Here is a 23,787-nt window from a genome sequence, read left to right as displayed (position 1 = left end):
GCTGGTGTGTTTAAGTGTCATTTGTCATGTGCATACTGTGTTGTTAGATTAAATATTGTGTTTGCAGTACATCATTTTAATCAAGTTTCAGTGGCACTGCAACTCAAACATGTTGCCAAACGTGTCACAACTGCATGGTGACAGATAGGAAATGAAAGGAGTGTGAAAGCATTTTACACGCAGCACTTTAAAACGCAACAACCAGCTAATGGGATCAAATTTTACACGGTCAAACAATGCAACAACGCTCACGAGCCACTCACTTGATGAAGTAGCTGGCTCCTTCGTCCGTGAAGCCCTCTTCCCATCCTCTTGGCAAATCTATAACACGAACAAAAACACACTGAACGACCCGCCACAGACAGAAAACACATTGCAGCAAAAAGAAAAATGTCCCCTCGGTATCCTACAAATCAGATAGTTTGCCGCGTACCTGACCGTATCATGTGTCCCGAGTTCACAGGCTCACCAGTGCGTGGATGTAGCCAAGTAGTGCTATGAGTTTTATCACTGCAAGAAAGACACCTGTTACTGAACGATAATAAAACAACACAAATCCTCCACGTTAATAATTCCTCGTAAAGAACCAAGCGTCGAGTAGTTAAACCCGCTCACTTGATGAAGAAGACCCGGCCATCTCTACAAACTCCATACGACCAGTGGTCAGGTAGGGTGTCCCGTCCGAGAGGTGCCGCCATGATCTCTCGTCTCCGGCTTGGTTTGTCCCCCCCTCTCCCCTTTCCCCTCTCCGCAGACTTTTCCAGGGAGCCCAGATAACACCACCGCTAGGGCTGCATAGTTTTTTTTAAAGGGGAAGAATACCAAACTCAGACCACTTCCAGGACTCTGGTTTTTATGTAATTTGAGCTGACGGACAGGGGCTGACCGGTTCCCACAAGTAGCAGTCTGGTAGATGATTATAACAAAGCTCAGCCCCCTACAATAGAGAATAATAAATGAAGCCCACTGCGGTACATAGGGTGTAGCCCCCTAGGGTGTAGTAGAAGTGCACTGGATTAAAGCTGGAACTTCTGACTGGGGCATTTCAGGACAATTATGTTTGGCACATACATAAAACAAAAACAGTTCCTTAAGGGATATGAAAGGATAACAGGAATATCTCAATTAAACCAAAAGTAGCTTTTGAAGCTACTACAGCATGTGGAGAAAAAAAGTGTGTGAGATAGATGAGAGAAATACTGATAAAGGAAGGACCCCAGAATCTTCACAGAAGTGTTTTATCTCAGGCTAAGAAGAGACAGGTTCTAGTTTTCAACCAGCTTTTCAGTCCTTTAGTTGGAAATGTGAGCAGAACCACCCAACTAACATAAGAGAAGGGTTATTGTTGCACAGGAACAGAAGAAAGTTGGTGTCAAATAAAGTCAGACAACACAAAACATTTTCAGGTTCTAAGCCAGATGACATAAAATCAACTTTGTCCCCTGTGAAACTGTGAAAATCACTTCCAGAGTGAAAATACCTTAAGTCTTCTAGCAGATTTAATAATAAGTTGGGCTGAAACAAAGTCTGTAGTTTGTCTGTTTGTGTAGACATGTGGACACATAATTTATATATAGAAATAATAATTACAGAAATAAACATTGCAATAAACCCTTTTCTACTGATGTAATTTTCTTGAAACAAAGTTTACAATGAGCAAAATGTTCCAAGTGTTTAAAGTTATCTATTGATTGATAAAAATCAAGTTTACTGCGGTGTTATATGATTTGTGTTTTCACCTCTACTAAAGAACGACAGAATTACCCACAGTCCTCATGTACGTGGTTATTGCAGTACTGCATGAAGATGTATAAGAATGGAAAAATGCACAACCACAGTTAAGACCCAGAGTATGGAAAGAGACTCTAAGAAAAATATTTATACGTGTGTGTGTGTGTGTGTGTAGGGGTAATGCATACATTTTTAAATTATGCATATTACCTTGAGACAAAGAAATAAAATGCATTTAGTGCTACAGGGTCTCTGTAAGACTGCCAGTGTGTATGTGTGTGTGTGTGCTGAGAGCATGCCTGCATGTGTGAATGAATCTATGTCCATGGATAAATTATACTGGAAGCTTTAGATGAAGTTTGCCAGCCTTGCGTCACCTTCACTGCAGTCACGCTTTGAGGACAGAGAGCCTCCCTGACCATGAGACATTACAATAATGCTTACACTGCATCAAACAGACCTGCCTAACTTACCAATGTTGCCCATAAATTTCACTTGGGCTATGTGAGAGCAGGCAATGTTCAAAGTCACAGTAGTGTTGGCACGAGAGTTATTTTGCTGAGCATCAAGACACAAGCAGCAAGGTTTCACTTCATCATGCTGTGCTCTCTTATGTAAATGCATTATCATTAATATGATGCCCTCCGTGTAACATTATGTGCTTTAACTGGGGAAGAGCAAAATATATCCCAATAAACTTGTCAAACAATCATAGAAAGACATGCAGAAATACCTTACCCCACAGTTTCTTGTGTTTCCTGTGAGGTGTAGATTACAGTAATCTTTCTGTGTAAAGGAAAATACTACTGTATGGGGTGCACATCAGTGAGCAGAGAGCCACAAACATCTGTCAACATTATAAATATTTGATCTGTGATTCCCTTTTGGGGGTGTTTTGTTGAAACATTCTCCGGTGGTTTAAGGCACTGTGCTTCAAAGATAGTGAGAGATAAAACATTTCCTCTCAGAAGCCATTATAGTACAGCTGCTGTGCAGAAACCAATTCACTGTAAACCCTCTAAAGTCGCATCTGCTTGACAGAAAAGTCAAAGAATAAAAGGATTTTTGCCTGCTATTTGTTTCTAACCTTATTAGCATTCTAACCAAATTTAGTAAGTGTAAAAACATAACAAATGCACATACGTCTATTCAGGGCGCAAGGGGGCAGTGAATGGTTTGATTCGTTTTAAAATGATATGAATCATATGCTTCGGCCTTTACAATCATTACTTATAATCCCTATTGACAACCTAAGGGAGACGTGTTAGACGGTACCCTCCACAACCATCAGTCTCTGCCAAGGAGCAAAACAGCAGCTCATAGTGGCCCAACGCCTCTACCAAGACACATGTTATGTATGTTTGGTTTTTCCTTTAATTTCACACTCACCTGTATATTACCTAAAAGGAACAAACCAAATGTCTGAATAATAAAATGCATTATAACATCTCGTCACAATATGAGAACAGCACCGCAACAGATTTGAAGAAGAAACATGAAGAAATGCTGCATTTGGGGCATTTGTTTCTGCATTTTCAGGTCAAGCAGAGGTCTGCAATGGGCATAAATACTGTCTGGATCAATAATACCTTTGTATTATTGATATTGCACTTAAATTTGGTGCCATTTGGTGCACAATTAACTTGTTGTGTATTCCGCAACCAGTCTGCAAAATGAAGCACAGGGGAGCTGGAACATCATACATACTGCAGTGTAATCATCTGGTATCCCCACTCAATTGCTGTTATTTGACCTTGCTATGATTTATCATCATCCCCACTACACACACTAATTTACGCACAAATACACACATAGTTGATGCGCAGTCCAGTGCAGCTCTGCAGTATGGTCTCTGCTGCTGCTGCTGATTCCCATCCTCTTGGCTGCCAGAGGCTCACAATGCAGCAAGGTGACTCAATGTTATTGTCTTCTCCTCAGAGAGTCTCCTCCTGCTGAATCACAGCTTACTAAAGGTGCTGAGCAAAAATGTAATAAAGATTCTCTTGTTCTCTTCAGACTTTAGTTATAGTTAATAGTTAATAATCTATCTGGCAGATGCCCACATAGGAAATCTTTTCTGAAATGCATTCTTCAATTAATCCCTTAATCTGAGCAGGGTAAGGTATATAAATGAGTGTGTGCATGTGTCTCAAAGTTCCTGAATTATTAACTACACACAGTATAGAGCAATATTTAGACAGTAGTCTCCTGTTTATTATGAGGCACATTTAATTATCATATAGGTTTCAATTAAAAAGAAGTGCTGATCTTCCCCATTTGCTCTAGCTTCCTTTCACTTTCTATATTAGTTATGATCTAAGACAATGATTAATTGCCTTCCAGCTCATTGAACTGTTACACTGACACCTACAGGGCAGGGATGTTATATTTAGTCAAAAGCCAACTGATCCAGATACAAATTAGATTCATTGTCTTGCTGTGCCTGCCAAGGCTCATAAATAGTCTTTTTGGATTTTTATTCTTGCACTCATAGTTCCATCAGAAAGCAAATGTTTTAACTACTGGGCAACAAATTGATGTCCTCTATCCAAGTTGGTCCAAGCAGCTGTTGAAACGAGTGAATCTGATTTGAACACAGTTTAAATCTTTTAAAAATCTAATAAATAAGTTCTAGTTGGTTTTAATCATTCACTAATTATCTCCATTTATATATGACAGTTATGTCATATATACTGACATGTCATTTACAGTATATATACTGTATATATACCATATATCTTATCCAAAGCGCTTTACAATGTGCCTCTCATTCACCCGTTCAATCACTGTCATAAACTGATGGCAGCAATCGAAGGTTTTGTCCTGGACACGGATCGAACCCTCAACTCTGTGAGGGCAGGCTTAATTTGGTAAAAAGTAGCTCTTAGTGATTGTCATCAATATTATTAATGTGGAGATAGCTTGGGGGGGGGCAGCCTCAGTAACTTAAACAAACAGACAGGCAGACTGACCCACAGACAGATAGACAGATAGATAGATAGATTCTGCGAAAAAGGTGCAAATGGCAGTTTATGAACATGTTTATGTTAATAGTAAGTAAGCCTTGCCACAACACCAACACACACATCTGTTAAGCTAAAGATAAAATACCAGGAATGCACAGGCATTGTGTTTGCACATGCCATATACTGTATTGTCTCTCCAACTGCTTTGATTCTCAAAGGATATGAGTACCATGTGCAGCTGATATTCAAAAAGATTAAGCTGTTTCTGGTGATTTGTGGGGAAAAGACATCTACATCTACAACAATCAGGCATCACAACTTGAACAAAAAATTAGGGGAATGAATTACATGCATATCTACACATAGTTTCCTGTTAATTAAGTACATGTGGCTAAAAGTAATGCAGACTAATATATCAGTCCTGCAATAAATCCCCCCTTCAGGTTATAATGTTCAGTTGAAAGTGTTATAGAGACGTGTTGATTCAACTGTATGATCATTTTGGAGGATGTAGTTTGTGGTGCTGTTAATATATTGCATTTACATGCATTATAGCTACCCTGATTTTTATATATATATATATATATATATATATATATAGACAATATATTAGAAATTGTCAATACACTACAATACACTTCAACAGCATCACAAACTACATCCTCCAAAATGATCATACAGTTGTGTGTGTTTGTGTGCAGCTAAGGGGTTTATGCCATTTATGCGTCTTAATTGTTAGTTAATTAAAATGTACATTGGTAGATGCAACTACATTCTTCCTATGGTCACTAGATGGCACCATTGCTCTCTCATAGTTTCAGAGGTGACACTTCTGCTACTACTATAGCTGTAAAAGCTATCAAATGTTGGGTGTTTGCATATAAAGAAAAACAGTACTTTTTTACAATTTCTTTGAGAAAGCCCACAGAAGCTCTGGTTTCATCAGGCTGCAAAGCGCATCGGGAGGAGAACAAACATCTGTAACTACAGCCAAGAGGTTCCATGTAAGATCTCACCATGAGCACAGTGAGCAGGGCATATTTTACATATAAGACATTTGATCAGTGTATTAAATATAATGCATTGTTATTGATTAAACAATAATGCACAGGCCTACTTTTGCTTTGAGTACTTCAAGAACATTTTGCTGACTGTACTTCTACTTAAGTAGCATTTTGAACGTAAAGTTTATCTACAGTATAATTTATTTTTTTTTGCACTGTGGCGCTACTATTTTCTCTTAATTTTGTTATTTGAATAGCCTACTTTTTTCCACCACTGGTGCAGTGAAAGAATTGTTGATGTGTTGTACCTACTTTAAGTCAGTTCAATAGCATCCTCTTTTTCACAAATTAAATAATAAACAAGACACGTGCATATTCTTATGCATTAGATACAGGTAAGGAATCGATCAAAATAAGTTTTTAGTAATTTAATCATAATCATATAATAATATCATTCAGCATCTCTTGCTTTATCTTTCTTGTATCATTTGTTTTACCTGACCTTCACTCTATTAAACTGCTGTTATTGATTCGATCAGACATAAGAAGTAACCGCCCATATGCTCCGTCGTCATCTCGCCACGTACGATTCAATGCAACGTAACTTGATTGGTCCGTTTGACAGACAGCTCAGCTGACCACTGCGGTTAACGCTACCACGCGCCATAACCTACCGTGCTGAGTAGCGAGCTAGCTGCCGACACAACTCCAGCTGAGAGGAAGCGACGGGAGGAAAGCAGAGCAGATGAGGTCCAGGATTCATAATAAAGTGAGTATACAAGTGACACATATCTATGGTGCTTTTTGGTGCAGCGTTACGTTTAGTGTCACAAACGTGTAGCGTTAGCTGCGCTGTTCAGACTGTCAGCATACACCAGTAACTATCTTAGATACTTGATTCTCATTAGCCAAATCTGTCAACGGTAGTGCTACAGCTAACACCAACAGCTTTCTCTGGATATTATTAGCTAGCCAATAATGTCCAACCTATGCAGGCTACAAGAGCTGTTTGAGTAAGAGCAAATGAGGAAGCTGGCCACACAACCACCCTTGTATACTCACGGACACGGTGTCTGTTTATTTTCACTTAACGTGACTGTATAATATAAATAATACTGTTTGTAAGTGTTCTAACGTTAATTGTCCTCATTTCCAGATGTGTTGGAGCCGGGCCCTTCTCACCGGCTGGGTTCTGCTGCTGGTCCAGCTGCTGTGTTTAGACGCAGTGCCCATCAGTATGGATAAGACAAAAGTCAAAGAGCCGGAGAAAACACCTGACGAGCCCCCAGCAAGTGTGGTAAGAAGGCACAAGATGAAAATTCATCACAAAGCATAATTCCTATACTTTTGTGTGACAGCCATGGTATGTAATTTAGCCCTGAAATCCTTCTGCAGTTTCATCGATATAGCAACACATTAGAGAGGAGTTAGTACATTTTTAATTGTTCCACTTTTTTTGATTGAACACAAATCCCAAATCTTTGCTCCTTACAACTTCTCATATATTTTGCCTGTTTTATATTGTTTCAAATTGAAGACTTGGGGGCTTGAGGTCAGACAGAATAAGCACATTCAGTAATCTATGTGGGCTTTGGTAACTTGTGATGGGCATTTGCTTTTTTTCATTTTATACTGTAAATGCTTAATCAATGTTCAGAAATGCATCAGCATAAATTACTTGTCAGTTGCAGCTCTTATGCTACGCAGTTATGTTGCTGTTATCACCTGTTTCATCGGCAGTAAACAAGAGAGAGTTTGGCAACAGCCCCCGGACTAATTTAAATGAGAAATGTTCTGATGTCTCATTGCACTGCAATTAAATTACCTCAATCAGACACTCCACTTAAAACTTATGATGCCAGAAATCCATTTCATCGTCAGTACAACAGCTCCAGATGTTGTAGCTTTGTGAGTGCACACATTGGAATCTCTGATTTCTGGAAGGGTATGTCCATGTTTAATATTGACCTAACAACTAATAAACTAATACCATGTAGATTCTGTTTTGGAGTGACGCATACAAATGCAACCATTTATTGGAGGGAGGATAAGCAAGTGGTCTTTTACCACAGAACAGCTGCAGCATATGGCGATTTCAGAATGCAGTAATACAGTTTATACAGAGATTCATGACAAATCTCTACATCAAACATCTGGACAAAGGATCTATTATGTTGGTCAGCAGACACGTATCCCATGAAAGCAAAATATTTTTTTTCTCACTTACACAGTGTTAAGTATATCAGACTAAAGTGCTCATAATAATGTTATTGTGTGTAAACAAAAAACCCAAAGAGATAATTGCAGAATCACTTAGTGTGTTCTCTGTAATGTATTACCAAGAGTTTTTAACTGACATTTTATTTGTTACATTTTATAGGACACTGGACTCCACTACGACCGCTACCTCAGGGAAGTCATCGATTTTCTAGAGAAAGATCAGCATTTCAGAGAAAAGCTCCACAATACAGACATGGAAGATATCAAGGTATCTTGCTTTTCCCTCTTATCAGTTTTCACCAGCTCTGAGTAAACTGTTAGTAAATCATTTCTCTGACTGGTAAATTATGGGCTTTCGCTTGTCCAGGAATGTGATAAATCTTCTGGGGAAATCATGGCTTTTCTGAGAAATACTACCAATCCACCAGTAGATTATCTTCTTTCTTTTTGGAATTTTGGTCATTCTAAGTTTACAGAATACTGAAAACCAAAGTTATTTTAGTGAAATGTTTAATTTAATGATTTATTTATTGCATGTACTGCTACAAACCCTAAGTGTTAAATAACACTAACTTTTGCATCATTCATGTATAATACAGCAAGGTAAGCTGGCCAAAGAGCTGGACTTTGTCAGCCATCATGTCAGAACAAAACTGGATGAGTTGAAGAGGCAGGAGGTAAACCGACTCCGAACTCTCATCAAGGCCAAGCAAGACCTCGAAGGAGGGAATGGTATGTTGTGCAACAAAATGTATATTTTATTTTGATGTATATTTAAAGTAAGATGCTACAACTTAAATAGTTCATTTGAGGTATATAAAATACAAGGGGAAATGCTATGTTATATTTCTATATATGTTTTTGTTTATGTCATCATTTACTCCCTGAATAGACATAGCAGTGGACCACCAGGCTCTTCTGAAACAGTTTGAGTACTTGAACCACATGAACCCACATACATTTGAAGTGGATGACCTGGATCGGCTTATCAAATCGGTAAATGTCACTGGTACTTCTTTCCATAAAAGAAATGTTAAATTATTGTCATTGGCCTTTTTTAGTAAGTAATTGGGCAGTATACACAAGGCAGATGGAAAGTACACATAAATGTTGTGTTTTGGCCAGATGTTTATATACACTCAGTGTCCACTTTATTAAGTACACCTGTATAATGCAATCTAATATAACTGTTCTGCCATAATGTCTACTTTTCTGATGCCTATATTGTTCAGTTCTGGCAAAGGTGTTAATTAAAGTCTATGTTTTAGCATTGAGGTCATAGTTAATGATGGTGTTGAACTGAACTGCATTATATCATATCATTAAATTTACACATTTCCAACAATATCAACAAAAGCAAAATATTATGAGCTTCCCAAAGATAGATGTTATGGCAGGACTGTTGTACTGAATGGCGTTAGATTGTACAGGTATACCTAATAAAGTGTGCACTGAGTGTATATTTTACCTACCTCCCAGACATCTATCAGTATTCATTCATTCTTTTTTCAGTCCACAAACAAGTTAGCATAGACTTGAAACTTACTTGAAGATACTGTATGTACAGTAATCAATGGCAGTGAACATCTTGCCTGAATTCATTTTGGTCAAAGTTACTGTGTAGTTGCACACAAAGGTCTGTTCACTACTACTGAGATGCTCTGGCAACCTGGAATTCAACGTTGGAAAAAAAATCCTACTTGGTAATCAGAGAACTTTTTTAATAAAGATGTTGTTATGATGTTTATTTTTGGGTGTTTCATTTGACAACATAAGAGCACTGAGCTTGAGAACTTGAACTGGATATCCCAGACGTCAGAGTGTCCCACAAGCACATGATACATGCTATAGGACCTGCAAAATCTTTCAAATCAGTGTGCTCAAGGATAAAGTGACTTTGATTAATTATTTCAGACACAGTGTTCTCTGTGATGGATTGCCTATCTCAAGTACGTTTGTAGTCTTTACAAGTTGGCTTTACAAAATGCAACAACAACAGAAAATGAATGGAGCTCTCAGTAAAGACTACTATACGCTGACATGCAGTATGATAAATAAGTTTAGTTTCCAGATGGCCTAGCAACATGGAAAAAATGGAATTGGCCCGTAACTATTGAGTAGGACATTGCACCGTATTAACCATTCATTTGAATCGAGGTATATTTCCAGCCCTTGTAATTTTTTTCTCCCTGCATCAAGGCCACCAAAGATCTGGAGAACTATGACAAAGAGAGACACGATGACTTCAAGAGGTATGAAATGATGAAAGAGCATGACAGACGGGAACACCTGAAAACACTGGACGAGGACGAAAGAAAGAAAGAAGAGGATCACTATGAGGAGATGAGGAAGAAGCATGCTGACCACCCTAAAGTCAACCACCCGGTAAGTCTGATCTTGATGCACATACACACAGGTGACAACATGACACACAGACATGATGTGTTTTGTTTCAGTCAGTAAAGAGTAAGTCTTTCTGTCTCATTACCTGTTTTGTTTAGAGTTTTTGTTTCTGCTTTGACATGTGTGTCTACCAACGTGTTGAAATGTGCTGTTATTTATCCAGCCGTAATTCAAGTGTGATTTTGTGATGTTGCAGGGTAGCCAGAATCAACTGAAGGAGGTGTGGGAAGAAGCTGATGGTTTGGACCCTGAAGATTTTGACCCTAAGACCTTTTTCAACCTGCATGGTGAGACCTTTACCAACTGGCAACTGTTCAAGACTTGAGGGGTTATGTCCATTTGTTCAGTGCTACATAATCTGTATTGTGTAATATGTAGTATAATTTTAATCATAATATTATGTATTGTGTAATATAACAGATAATGTTGTATTTGTTCACCACAGTCTTATTTTTCTTTCTTTATAATGCAGATACCAATGGAGATGGCTTTTTTGATGAACAGGAACTGGAGGCATTGTTCACAAAAGAGGTAAAGCCATGGCATGTGAAAGTTTGTGATGTTTCATTGAATGGTCTTTGCACTGACAGTTGGTCTCTGGGATTTTAGCTGGAAAAGATTTATGACCCCACCAATGAAGAGGATGATATGGTGGAGATGGAGGAAGAGAGGCTACGTATGAGAGAGCATGTTATGAATGAGGTACAGTATTGATATATTTTTATGAAACTGTGTTTTTTGCAAATAAATATAAATAAAGCCCCCCATCTGTTATCTATTGTATATTGCATTAAGTCTCAATAACTTACTGCACATATCAATTGATTTCTTTGCTCCTGTCTTCCTCATAGGTGGATTCTAACAAAGACAGGCTGGTCTCTTTAGATGAGTTCCTTGTTGCCACAAAGAAAAAAGAATTCTTGGAGCCAGATAGCTGGGAGGTGAGACACAATATATTTATACCATGTTGATATTATTTAATGAGTAGCGTAATTCTAAAACCATTTTGTTAAAAGAAGTAGGACTGTAATTAATGGTGTCACATTGACATTGTGTTTCTTAGACCCTGGAGCAGAACCAGGCTTACACAGATGAGGAGATGAGGGAGTTTGAGGAGCATCTTGCTCAGCAGGAACAGGACCTCAACCTGAAGGCTGTTGACCTCCAGAAGCAGAGAGACGAGCTGGAGAGACAACAGGAGCAGCTTAATGCACAGAAAATAGAGCTGCAACAGGTAAGGAGTCATACAGTGTTATTTGAAATAGTTTAGTTGCAGACAAGGTCTGCTACAGTAGGTTTACTCATTACTGCTATACGTTTATAAGAAAATCATAGTTCTGTAGAGGGTTCATCTGAACATGACACCAAATCTGTGGGTGGAATCTCAGTGTGACTACATTTTAATAAAAATGAAACTTCATTGTTACAGGCAGTTGAGCATATGGAACGGCTGAAATCACAGAAAGTAGAGCCCCCACCAGAGGTTCACGGTGAGTGTCGAGTGCACCATTTTGTTTGCCTTTTGATAGTTGTTTGATTTTACAGGCTGATACCTGAGAATGTAAAACTGCTTTGTTGTTTCAGTTGAAGGAAATGCTATCCCAGAGATTCATGCAGTTGACAACCAGTTGCATCCTGAACAAGAGGCCCAACCACAAGGGCATCAACCTGCACCCCAAGCTCCTCAAGATACACCTCAGGAACACCATGAACAACAAAATCAAGACCTAGCTCAGCACGGTCTCCCCCAGACACACCAGGACCTGCCACCAGGCCACCAAGAAGCTGCACAAGGCCAGCATAACCTGCCATAAGAATGCTGTCAGAACTTGAACCTCCACTACCAGACTTTTGCAGCACCTCCACTCCAGCGTGCAGAGGAGCAGCCCCACCTGAGTATTAGGCCTCTTTAACCAGAATGACTTAGGGGTTTGGAGGACACTTGAGATGGAGAAGAGCAGCACAAAAGAAATCCCTGTTGAATGACACCAGTATTTGATACGAGCTGTAACCCTTGGATTACACAACGGAATTTTAATAGTAAAATGATCACCCAAGGATGTGGATCTTAAAATGTGCATACTTACATTTTCAAGGAGTTGTGTTTGATTACATTAGAAATGATCAAGAATGTTGGTAATACGATTTTACAAAAATATAATTGTGGTGAGAAGTCTTGACCTGCTGTTTGCTGTTCAAAGTATAGAACCTCCAAAAATTACGTGCTACTGGCACCTGATTGTTTGATCCAAGAGCCTGTTGGATATGCACAGTGCAGCTGTTGAGAGGGATAAGGTGTAGAAAGTCATTTTAATTTTATCATTTTTACTTTGATTTTCTGACTTGACTATCAAGATACCCCCAAACATCTTTAAGAGATTAGTTTACATGCGTGACTTGTGGTGAAATGTGTTTCACAGGACTGTATCAAACATTTTAGAAATTGAGTGAAAGTTTTTAAGATTTTTTATTATAGCATTAAGAGCCTAAAAGAGCAAAAGACTTCACTATAGCAATTTTAACTTTAAAATTTAGTAAATGTATGCAGCACAGGAACCATTTCCCTTAAAAAGTAAAAGTAAGGACCTCTTGATGCAGACAGGTACAGTATCATGTAATCATAATCTACAAGGGTCCGGTCAGATCTTTGTCGAATACACGTTTTATTTCCATCATCTCCAGCTGCCATTGTCACCAGATATTACGATATCTTAACCAGAAACACCCTCATGAAGCCAGGTTACTAAGAGTCCTTATAATTTTGTCAAGAAATCATCTTACCAATACTTTTGCTACTTAATGCTCTTTCTGGCTGCCGCTATAATGCCGTCTCAACTGTAGAAGATGTAAGCTCTCCCTAAAAAGACATCAGGTACAGGACTACAGTAACTGGCCATTTTTGGGCCACACTGCAGCTGCTCTCCGTTGACTTTGATGTTGAAATAAATAAAGGTGCTAGGTTCTTTAAATAAAGATAGGTATGGAATATCCCTCCATTAAACAAACATTTTCCCCTACTTTATGCTTATTATATGGGAGTGTTGGGTTACTTACAGTATTGGTGGCCTATGAAATATTACATTTGCTTTGGTACTCTTAGCAGTATGATGGGCATTTCAATTTCAGTCTATTGTTCATGCTCAAAATGTGTATGGGACATGTTTATGTATGAGTTGATCATAATTGATCATGATTCTTCATTTGTTTAATAATAAATTGAAAAAAGGGATGTTAAGAAGCAAATGAATTAAGGTGTAGACTTTTACTCTGAAAATTGTGATGAAAGACACCAAACTATTTTGTTGAAGAAACTTCTGGATTTGTTAAATTGGTTCAGTTCATTTAAAGATTTTATTAGAGCCTGATATTAGCAGTGTCTTTTCATTGTCTGTTGAAGTCCAAGTGTGATATCATGAAATCTTCTGGATTTGCATTCAGTTCACATCATTGTATTTGGCACCAGATGTGTGTTACTTGGTCCTAATTTGAAAAATGTAATAGCATGGTGTATTTTCCCTGCCGATTACCAGTTTGGTGTTATTGCTCTGCTACCCTGGTTGCTTTTTTCATGTAATACTGTGATTTCTTCCAGCTGGCAAACTGTGGCCATGGCAAACAGGTGTTGTTGAAGAAGGCTTAATTTGCATCGCGCGAAACAACAGGTCTGCCTTATTGTGGGTTTACTTTATACAAAATTTAGACATTAACATACTGTTTTCTTTTTGTTGAGTCATTTGTTTTATGTGTGCCAAGTGTTCCTTTGAGACAATACTGCGTCATAATTTGCACAACGTACAGATGTTTTCCGATCGCTTGCTGCTGGATAAAATAGTCATTTGACAAAACTGTACACCTCATTTCAAGATAATAAAACAGTTACGACCTTTCAGTGTGTGTAAGAGGTTTGATCACTTGATGAATGACCTATCAAACTCAGTTAACAACAGTTAAGTACGGACAATCCATATACAATACATGAAAAATGTAAAGCAATGGCACCTTATTTGTTGAAATTAAAGTGTCAGGATGACCCTAGCAAAATGTACTTAATAGAAGGATTTCATTTCAAGTGAAATGCTGTCAAATCTAAATCTACACATTGTTACATAAATGGTATGTGGCCCAGTGACAGAAGACAGACTACCAGTAGTCTGATATGTCTTTGGTTTGAAGGGCTCAGTGACGGGCAGAACTTCTGTCGCCAAACCACTGACAATACTCAAGAATTTAACCACACTGATCTGACATAAAAACAAAATTAAAATAGCAGAACTTTCGACCTCAAAAGCACACCAAAGCAGGAAAGTAGTATCATTAAACAGACAGTAATAGAACACAACTTTATTGAAACAGTCTCAACCAATAACATCAGCGTACAAAGAGGTGATGGCGCAATAGGTGACAGAGGGGTAAAAAAAACCAAAACATTAAATGCCTTTATGAAAATTATAAGATCAAGAGGAAAAAGTGGCTGACAGCACAGGGCAGAAGAAAATCATTCTCATGGAATCAGATCAACAGTGGCAGGGTATTTTTTGCATTTATTTTGTACAAAAAATAAATTAATGAAATCTTTCAAGTTTACAGGAATATCTGTTGTTTTATATCACACAGACTTGCTGATAATCCTACATGTGGTGAAGTTCAGCATTTTGTGTTAAAACATTAAGAGGATCTAGACAGACCAAAGCAGGCTGACTCTGATAAGTAGGCCAGGAGTTAAAAAAATAAGATTACCAATGAGAAACAAAACATTGTTATAAAAGTGAGCTGGGGCAAACACATTCAAAAATCCTGAATGTTAAACGTGGCGCGACTTGGCGGTCCTCAGGGATCCTTTAGGATCGCATTGCTTGAGCATTTCCTCGAGACAAACCTCGAGCCCCTTGGGCAGCTCCCCGCTTGTAGTTTGGCTGATATCCCTCCTTGAAGAAACAAAAGGGATTTAATTTTTGTTAACAGCCATCTTACACTTTTGAAACTAAAGATAATGCACTGAATAACAGATAATATATTATATGAGCTTTTTGTTACATAAAGTGTATTTAAGTTAATAATGAAAGGAACTCTTACCCGCTGGTAGGCGTTGTTGGAATAGTCCCGAGACGTGTTAAATTGGGTTTGACCATAACCACCACTGGGAGCATTTGAGAAAGGAGGTCGATAGCCTTCATATCCCCCTGATGGTAAAAGACATTAACTTATGTAACTTCAACATGTATTGTGTCATTACAATGTATCATGAGGCCAAATGACCTAATGTCTCTGTAAAACATAGTTAGACGACTGTACCTCTAAATCCATTGGAGGAGCCCCGGTATCCGTTCATCATACCGCGGGCGTTCCTGGGTCCACCCCTGGGCACAGCCCTGCTGTTGTAATAGGACTGGCCCGACTGTCCAAACCCTGCCCCTGGAGAGGGCTCTTCATGGCCTCCTGCTGAGGACATGACCTGTTCTTGGGGCTGGAACCCACCAACAACTGGACAGAAGCAAACGAGACAGAAGACTTTATAAGCCCATGTTGCACAGGTGAGTTGTCAGTTATGCAGTTTAGCTTTAATATACAAAATAACATTCTGCAAGCTGAAAAAGATGCAGTTTTTTGCCTCAGTGCATTTTCATCGACTCCTATATCAACTTTATTGTCATTAAAGGGATATTTTGTCTTGCAGCAAGGCGAAACTACGGAGTGAATGCTGTTGGGTGAATGTAGAGGTGATGCCAAACAATGTCAACAGCTTTTCCAGTGTGTGTAAACTGCTTGGTCTGAAGACATGCAACCAGCCAAAGCTCGACCCTCACCTGACTGTAATGTCTCCTGTGGGATGTCAGGCTGGTCTACAGTACTCTCTGACTGGCTGCTGAAGCCCTGTCCATAGCCACAAGGGAACTGGCTGGGTTGCTTCAGAGGATCTGTTTGGCCATCAGTGGCTGGAGGTACAGGTGCATTCAAATTAAATACCTGAAGAGGGAAAGAAAAATTATGTATTTGTGTCGGTATCAAAACAATATCACAATCATAGTTTCTACAGAACATCTGGGGAGCCAGATGCACTGTAGGTTTGGGAAATTGGGGAAATGAGGGGACATGTCAAATTGTTGTCTGTTGAGGGTTTTGCTTCTACTAATAAGCCGTGTTAACTGTCCTTAAATATTTGATTCATTTTGCTAACCAAACAAGTATGGAACCTAACACTTTCCAAAAGAATGTATTAAATAAATCCAAACGTGTCCACTGTTATATTGTTCAGTTGGACCCAGATAGAAAGCGTACCGCTTGCACTGACTGGAAGGGTGCTGCGTTGACATTGATGCCTCCAGTGCGGGAGGGTTTGGAGACAGGTGGGAAAGCAGAGGACAGGGAACATGGGGCGAGGGACTGCTCAGACGACAGAGACACCGAGGCCTGGGGAGGGAGGAAGGAGGGAATTCAGAAGGCAAGGAAACAAGGTTGTGGAGAGGTCAGTGGAAGAGACGGGATCTCTGAATTTTCACCTTCAACTAACTTCTATCTTATTATCATATTCGAATGAATATCTCCCTGTAATACACAGTAGATAACATCATGACATGTCAGAGGACATCGCATTTAATCCACGTAGCAGTACTTTTAAAAACACGGCCCACATAATTCAAGAAATATCCTGTACTACTCTTGTTATTCAGTGGAAGCACCACTCTTTCAGGCAAAGTAAAACAACCAAGTCTCACCAACCACTTCCTGAAGTGCTTCCACTCTACTTACTTGTGACGATTCCTGTGGTCCAGACACTGCACTTGGTTGAGGAAGTCTGGACTCTGAGAGGGCTGTTTTGAAGAAAATAAAAGAAGAGGAGTACGCTTTACTAACTGGTGTTTTGCCCTCTTAGGATAATATATCCACAACAAAAAACAGCGACCAGACCCTTCTCAATAGAATCTGTGAGAGAATCTGTTCAGAGTCGAAGTCAATTAACTTGCGCTCACTTGAAGGGCAGCCCATCTGCTGCATGTCAAGAGTCTGCACAGGCTTCATCGGCTGGGCAGACACAATGGCTGGGTCCAGAGCCTGGCCATCAAACTCCAACACAGAGTCCTAGGAGAACCGAACAAGAATAAATGTATTGTTGGGTCATGGATCACGTTTAGGGACAGTGTCGCAACAAAGTGAGTTGGGACACTACCCTTTAACTGAAAGTTCTGGGGTCAATGTCCAAGCATTTACCTTTTAAATGAGCTGATGAGAAAATAAGGCTGGCTGAGTCAGTATCATCTTTTAATTTCTCTTCCTACAATATACTTTTATCAGAAAGCTTATCCTGACCTGTTGTTCTGAGTTGTTTTTTTTATTTAATTGGAATTCTATTTATTTTAACTCTTTAATGTCTTTTAGTTTTTTAATTTGCCTTTCATTATTGACCTCCATGTGAAGGGAGACAAGGATTTCCCTACATGAATCAATTGGGTATCTTATAGCTGGGGTAGGCAGTTCTATTTTGGCATCATTGGGTAAAAAAAATACATAATAAGCTTTCAGAATACTGTAATTCAAGTGGTCTGAGAGGAAACTTGAATTCTGCACCTCCTCATGGCTCTGTTTTCAGGCTTCAAAAAATCTAGCCTGTGACAGGAGATTTTGGCCAATCACAGGTCATTATAGAGAGAGGGCGTTCCTATTGGTTGTTAACCCAACCTCTACGAATGCAGATGCATATGCACGGCCATTCAGAAGGAGATAGTCTGATACAATGGCAGAAAACTACAGCAGGAAAAGTTGGCATGGCAATTAAGCAAAGGGTTGACCCGACGAACTCCTGGGCCGGCTCACTGGTGGTTGCCTGTAGTCAAGATCAAGCTTGTGTTGCGTGCGCGTATGAAGCACGTGGATGTGCTCGTTTGATGGGCGGAGCGTAGAACAGAGAGGGGAGAGCTGTGTTTTCAAATTCTGACGTTCTTTTTGCCTTTTCCAGAAAACTGCCTACCCCAGCTTTAATGAGTGAATAACACATTCCAGAGTCCATCTCTGAGCAGTAACAGCGGTGAGCTGGACACTCCATTATATGCTAGACCTTTTTACCTGCATGAAGTTGTACGTCCCTTGCATCTGGGCCATGAGGTCTTGCACTGCCTGTTTTCTGACCACAGGGTCATTGGTCGGAGTGGGAGTAGCATGGTTCACAGTAACGGTTGGTTCTGTAGCCAGCTGGGCAGGGGGCTGGTGTTGGAGGGAATTCACCATCTATTCAACACACAGACGCATGTGACAGGTACATTAGAGTACACGCAAATACAAGGTGTTGACAAATTGAATAGTGGCATTAAGGACTGTGGTGATACAGTAGTGCAGCATACCTGAGCCTCCACTGGCCACTCCTCCACTTGGTCTTTGTCTGTACTACTGTATGTAGTTTCTGGAATGAACTGTCTGTTTACAAACTATAACACAAGAAAAAATGTAAGAAAATATAGAAAACAGCTTTAAACTGCAAAGTTAGGATTTGTGTGGTTTGTTATGCAGCATAAATGCAAATACTGGAAATCTCACCTCTGTGGTTTCCACTTCAATTGGCTCTGTGTATTTTTCAGAAGTTGTTCCTTCTGGAGAAAATAAGCAAATGTGAAGACAGTTTTCTTACTGGGTCAAAGAAACACACATATCTGCTAAAGTGTTGTCAGTTACCAGGCTCTGATGGCTGCTTCCCAGCCTTAGGCTCAGCCACCGCAGTCTGCTCCACTTGTTCCTCTTCCTCCTCGCACGTCCCATTCTGATGAGTTTGTGCTCTGTCAAAGTAACCGCTCAGCAGCACTTTGTCCAGAGTGTCCTTCAGTGACTTGTCTAGAAATAAGCGTGACAAGTTAGAAAGCAAAAGCATGGTTTAACAATATAAATATACATTAATTAAGTAACTCATTGTGTATGGGTGGTGGGGGATCAAGGGACATGAAAATACTTACATGTGGTGCCTGCCACAGCCTTGTCTCGGCCCTCAAGCAGTTCCCACAAGTGTAGCGAGGCCTCTTCATATTGATCAGTCAACCTGCAAGTTACACAACAGGGTAAATATATAATTTGGTAGTATGCTATTGGCCCTCTGTATCCTTCCTCACTGAGCAGGTAAAACAAATGCAGCTGTTCACAGATTATAACCATAATCTATACAACATACTTAAGCATGATAAGTGCTAAGTACACTGTAACCACTGCACACTTAAATATTAGTGGCACTGAAAGTTGCAGGTGCCCTCATACCTGACGTCATAGTTCCTATCAGGTCCCACCAGCTTGTAAAACTCATCAAGGGATGTGAGGTCAGAGTCAGTGAGCAAAGGGGAACCAGTGGCATCAGGCCGCTTAAGCTCCTGCCTGACACTGTCATCTCCCAACTGGTCCAGTAAAAACTGAAGCTCCAAAACTGTCTTCAGCCGCCGTTGTTCCATCTCCTCCCGCTGCAGCTGTTCCCGTCTTGCAGACTTCTTCACTGTCTTTTGAACCTGAACACACACACAGTCAGACATGTTTGGTGCATTTTGTTTAACAAGGTTTCCCAAACAAATCACAAACCCACCCCCTAAGTTCCAACCAGTTCATGTAAAATCTAAAATGTCAGTGAGCAGGGTCCAACAAGTATTGTTGATCAATGCATATCACTCTGCTGTGCTCTCAATGACCTCAAATATTTCAAGAAGAAAAGGAATACAGGATTTGCTGGTGTTGAAGCCACTAAATGTTACTTAAGAGCAATGTCACAGTGAAAAAAACATTGAAATAATTTAAAACAACTGATCAAAAAGTTATGAGAACAATTGTAACTCAGGACTCACCTCTTGGCCCAATGCCAGGAAGTTCTTCTGCAATTCTCGAGCAAACTCAAGGTTGTTGATGATCTCTTGGTACTTCAACAAGGCCTCCTTCATGCACATCATGGGAAAAAAATTTAGATTTTTATGAATGTATGTGTAATGATTTTCCTCTAATAGAACCGGATACATTCTATTAGACAGCATTTCTGTTATTATTTGTAATTTATTATTATGTAGGTGGATAAGATTTTATTGCATTTATATTGCAGCCGACTGCAATAAAACAAAGTTGTATACAAACTGCCATTGTCTAATCTTACCAGCTGATCCTGATTCAGTCTTTCTCCGTTATTCTTCTTTGCCTGGTAGTCATCCAGTTTGGACTGTAACAATATTGAGATACACAAAATGTTAATTTTAAGTTGAGATAAAATACAAAACAGACAGATAATAAAAGAGTACATCCTTGCTTAACAGAAATTGATCTCTCATACAGGTGGTTGAGAGAGCCTTAATTTTCAATGTGGTTTTATATGTGACGGTGGATCTAGTCAGAAAAGAGTCATTATTTTCCAGACACGAGTTATGGCAGTGAGGATAAACTAGGTCAGATAACATCAACGTCAACACATTCGCAAAAACAAAACACAAATCTCACACCCTGCTTAGGGTTAAACAAAAGAAAATAATGTGACAACACCTTTTTTAAGAGATACCTTTTTCTTTTCCATGTTGCGGACCTTCTTGTCAATGACGCCAAGAACCTGTTTCATGGCCTCACAATGATTTCCATTTCCCAGGTCTGGCATGGCAGCCTGGACAGCACTGTTGCCAACCATCGCTGAAGGCATCTATGGGGAGAAAATGTATTATACACATTAAAAGACGATAAGATTTGGGGACTTTTTTGGCCTGAATAGAAGGAACAAACACAGTCGAATCAAACTTTAGTCCTGAGCAGAAGCAGAGACTATAGTGATTTCAACGTCCATCTTCTGTAAGAAGAGCACATGGCATGGACTGCTCTTTTCTAAACCATTAGGACAAGGCTGACAAATTAGGGCAATGCACTGCAGTGTATACACAGCTAAACTTTTTAAAAACCAGTGTGTGAATGTTGTAAAATTAGTTTATAGTAAAATTATAGTACAAAATATATCTCATTTGGATATTTATCACTGATACATATAAAGAAATGTCTAAGTTATTTATATTAGAATGTTTAACATTATTATTAATGTATAAGCTGTTTACTGCGCCCATACAATATATAACAATGAGAACAACTGATTTTCAGATGAACACATTTCTTTGGAGCTATGTATGTCTGACTGGATATGTATGTGTGTGTGTGTGTGTGTGTGTGTGTGTGTGTGTGTGTGTGTGTGAGAGAGAGAGAGAGAGAGAGAGAGAGAGAGAGAGAGAATACGGAAACACTGATTAATAAAGCCTTCTTTACTTCTTAAAAAGTGGTCAATAAACATTGTCATTAAACAGTATTCACTCTGCTGTCTGGGTCGACTGCCACCTGACGATGAGCTGAGATTTCATATAAATAGATCCGATATTGAGGTTAACGTTACCAAGGATGATGTGATTGGTATATTTCAAGCAGTGGTTAGTTGCTTTTACTATCTTAACGTACTTAATGTCGTCTAACATCAAGGATACTGAAGCTAGACTCAAACCCACAACACTGGGCCCGGAGTGATCGAGCAAATCAGCCCGTCTTTGATTTGGAACAAATAAAACCAATGTTTACCCTGATGCATAACCTAATGTTAGTCTCTAGCGTAAAGTAATTACAAGGTTAGTTGGGCTTAGATACATGTAACTAAGGACGCTGAACTAAATTAGGAATTTGACAAAGGAAGTTAACACAAGTTAAAATGTCGGCCTTCTAATCAAAGTTAAAACCTTAGCTCCCTTGGCGACACCGGCTAACTTATTGACAGATGCCAGTTATACGCTCGTCATGTTAACGTTGTTTACTCCTTTTTTGGGCTTCGTTAACAAGCTAGCCTTTCACTAGTGCACTAGCTAGCTACATCAAATCAATTTAATAAGCGGGCAACACTGGTCCTAATCTCCTTGTCCCATTGTTAGCTGAGAAGCTAGCGTGCTCGTTGACGTTATGCGGCTAATGTCCCAAGTTAACCGGATGTCAGTTAAAACTAAATCAACAGAAACAATTATTCTAGGTTCATATAAAAGAAATGTCGTTCCACTACGTTTATTACTGAAAAACCAGTAGACCATCTCGGGACGCTGCGACAACTCGTTTTGTGCAGTCGTCTCGAGTACGTTAAAGATGACTAAAGGCGAATTATTAAGCAGATACAGGTTAAAAAGACATTCGTTGGTGATGGCATGAATCCCATACCTTTATACTCTTTGTCTTCAAAGAGATTTCCGTTGTCGGATTAAACGTTAGCTGTATAAGAGCAGTCTTTTACTTTCAGTGGTATTTTTCTAGAAGGATGCTCAGGCACACACCAGCCAATGGCTGACTAGCTGCTGCTGAGCTAACGGTAGGGGCTACAAGGACCCCCTTAGCTAAACTCAAGACTGCCTGACAGTAAAATACATATTAAAATGGATACAGGAGTCATTATCCTGCTGTTAGACCTGGTGATTTGCACGTTAATGGTTTGTTCTATTTCCATATTTACGTTTTCCTTATGTTATTCCTTCTCTGTCAAAAGATATTTCACCTTATTAATGTCAAAGCCTGTCCGGTATGTTAGGCACTCTTTGTTTTGAATGTTTGTTTTGTTCTCAGTGACAGACACAAATATGATGTGAGACCAACTTTATGTAAAATAGCAGAATTCTAGAAATACAGAGATCATGATTAAACTTCCCCAACATAAAAGTCAATATATAAAGAATTATTTAGTTATTTATTTTACATTTTACTTAGTTAACTGTTCAGTTATATTTTCTGTAAATGTTCTGTTGGCTAAAGTCTCAATAGTGTTTCAAAGCCTTCTCCACACTGCGAGGAATACAATTTTGGTGGGAAAGCAATGAATCGTTTATTCATGTATTTGTTATTCCTTTATTGTAGTCACATTTAAATACATTCTTTTTAAAGATACTGGAATCAGCCAATAAAATACCCACCAAATGTGCTGGAAAGCTGTCATTCTTGAACCACTTATTTCCTAAACATCCTAAAAATGTTCACTCAAAAATGTGATTATTGATATCATCATGCAAAAGGTTTAGGATCTGAATCCAGCTGTTGTTGATATAAACAGAGTGACTTGGGTTAAAAAGAAAGAACGTCCTCTCGTCCCAGTCCCATGATCACTCCTCAAGCAGAACTCACAGCTTACTTAGACCACAATTGTGCAAGATGAGATAAATTTATGAAGATGTTGGAGGAAAGAGATGGTCATACTGAAACAAAAAATTACTTCGAGCAATAGCAAAGAATGAACAGAAGATGGCGGCGGTGCCCCATATACTGGCCTTATGCCTTTTATGCTTAAAATGTGCTGAAAAACAATCTCCAAGCCAAATCCTGTAGCTGCTGTCTCAGATGATCCTTGTGTGTTCAACGTGGTGTTGTTGAAATTTTAAAGTGGCTTCTCTTGGTCTTTTTTGTAGTTTTCAGTGGGTACAGAAGGTATGAATCAGCAGCCATGGGGTGATGTGGACAATAGCCTTAACTGC

The 23,787-nt window shown here is 39.2% G+C and overlaps 3 protein-coding genes across 3 annotated transcripts in view; 1 reads left to right on the top strand and 2 right to left on the bottom strand.

Annotated features, from left to right (window-relative positions):
- Nucleotides 1-698, bottom strand: part of plekha7b (pleckstrin homology domain containing, family A member 7b) — a 65,792-nt gene extending 65,094 nt beyond the window's left edge. Inside the window, exons 1-3 of the mRNA XM_070904166.1 lie at nt 616-698; nt 434-510; nt 264-321 (exon numbers count right to left, since the gene is read on the bottom strand). Coding sequence (XP_070760267.1) covers nt 264-321; nt 434-510; nt 616-698 — 218 coding nt within the window. The remainder of the gene's footprint in view (nt 1-263; nt 322-433; nt 511-615) is intronic.
- A 5,712-nt stretch (nt 699-6,410) lies between these two features.
- Nucleotides 6,411-12,721, top strand: nucb2a (nucleobindin 2a). The gene is made up of 13 exons (XM_070926471.1): nt 6,411-6,470; nt 6,858-6,998; nt 8,082-8,189; nt 8,521-8,653; nt 8,814-8,917; nt 10,121-10,306; nt 10,521-10,611; nt 10,797-10,855; nt 10,934-11,026; nt 11,176-11,265; nt 11,388-11,558; nt 11,754-11,814; nt 11,909-12,721. The coding sequence occupies exons 1-13, from the start codon at nt 6,447-6,449 to the stop codon at nt 12,136-12,138; spliced, it is 1,491 nt and encodes a 496-aa protein (XP_070782572.1). The 5' UTR covers nt 6,411-6,446; the 3' UTR covers nt 12,139-12,721.
- Nucleotides 12,722-14,649: 1,928 nt separating this feature from the next.
- caprin1a (cell cycle associated protein 1a) lies at nt 14,650-22,585 on the bottom strand. The gene is made up of 17 exons (XM_070903182.1): nt 22,490-22,585; nt 20,823-20,957; nt 20,427-20,489; nt 20,128-20,214; nt 19,556-19,797; nt 19,261-19,343; nt 18,986-19,141; nt 18,851-18,903; nt 18,658-18,741; nt 18,383-18,544; nt 17,293-17,401; nt 17,072-17,133; nt 16,601-16,732; nt 16,129-16,288; nt 15,617-15,805; nt 15,398-15,504; nt 14,650-15,249 (listed from the first exon to the last, which is right to left on the bottom strand). The coding sequence occupies exons 2-17, from the start codon at nt 20,955-20,957 to the stop codon at nt 15,163-15,165; spliced, it is 1,911 nt and encodes a 636-aa protein (XP_070759283.1). The 5' UTR covers nt 22,490-22,585; the 3' UTR covers nt 14,650-15,162.
- Between the last annotated feature and the right edge of the window lie 1,202 nt (nt 22,586-23,787).

Source organism: Enoplosus armatus, chromosome 1 (genome assembly GCF_043641665.1).
Source record: "Enoplosus armatus isolate fEnoArm2 chromosome 1, fEnoArm2.hap1, whole genome shotgun sequence".
Lineage (NCBI taxonomy): Eukaryota > Metazoa > Chordata > Actinopteri > Centrarchiformes > Enoplosidae > Enoplosus > Enoplosus armatus.
The sequence above is the reverse complement of the archived record's forward strand: the minus strand, read 5'-3'. Positions and strand labels throughout refer to the sequence as shown.

Excerpts from the sequence above, each read along its gene's own strand:
- nucb2a (XM_070926471.1), top strand. The coding sequence starts at position 6,447 with ATGAGGTCCAGGATTCATAATAAA. Across the intron at positions 8,918-10,120 it reads TGGATCGGCTTATCAAATCG|GCCACCAAAGATCTGGAGAA; the intron begins GTAAATGTCACT and ends CCCTGCATCAAG. Across the intron at positions 11,266-11,387 it reads TGGAGCCAGATAGCTGGGAG|ACCCTGGAGCAGAACCAGGC; the intron begins GTGAGACACAAT and ends TGTGTTTCTTAG.
- caprin1a (XM_070903182.1), bottom strand. The coding sequence starts at position 20,957 with ATGCCTTCAGCGATGGTTGGCAACAGTGCTGTCCAGGCTGCCATGCCA. Across the intron at positions 20,215-20,426 it reads GACTGAATCAGGATCAGCTG|GAGGCCTTGTTGAAGTACCA; the intron begins GTAAGATTAGAC and ends ATGTGCATGAAG. Across the intron at positions 17,402-18,382 it reads GGACGTACAACTTCATGCAG|GACTCTGTGTTGGAGTTTGA; the intron begins GTAAAAAGGTCT and ends CGGTTCTCCTAG.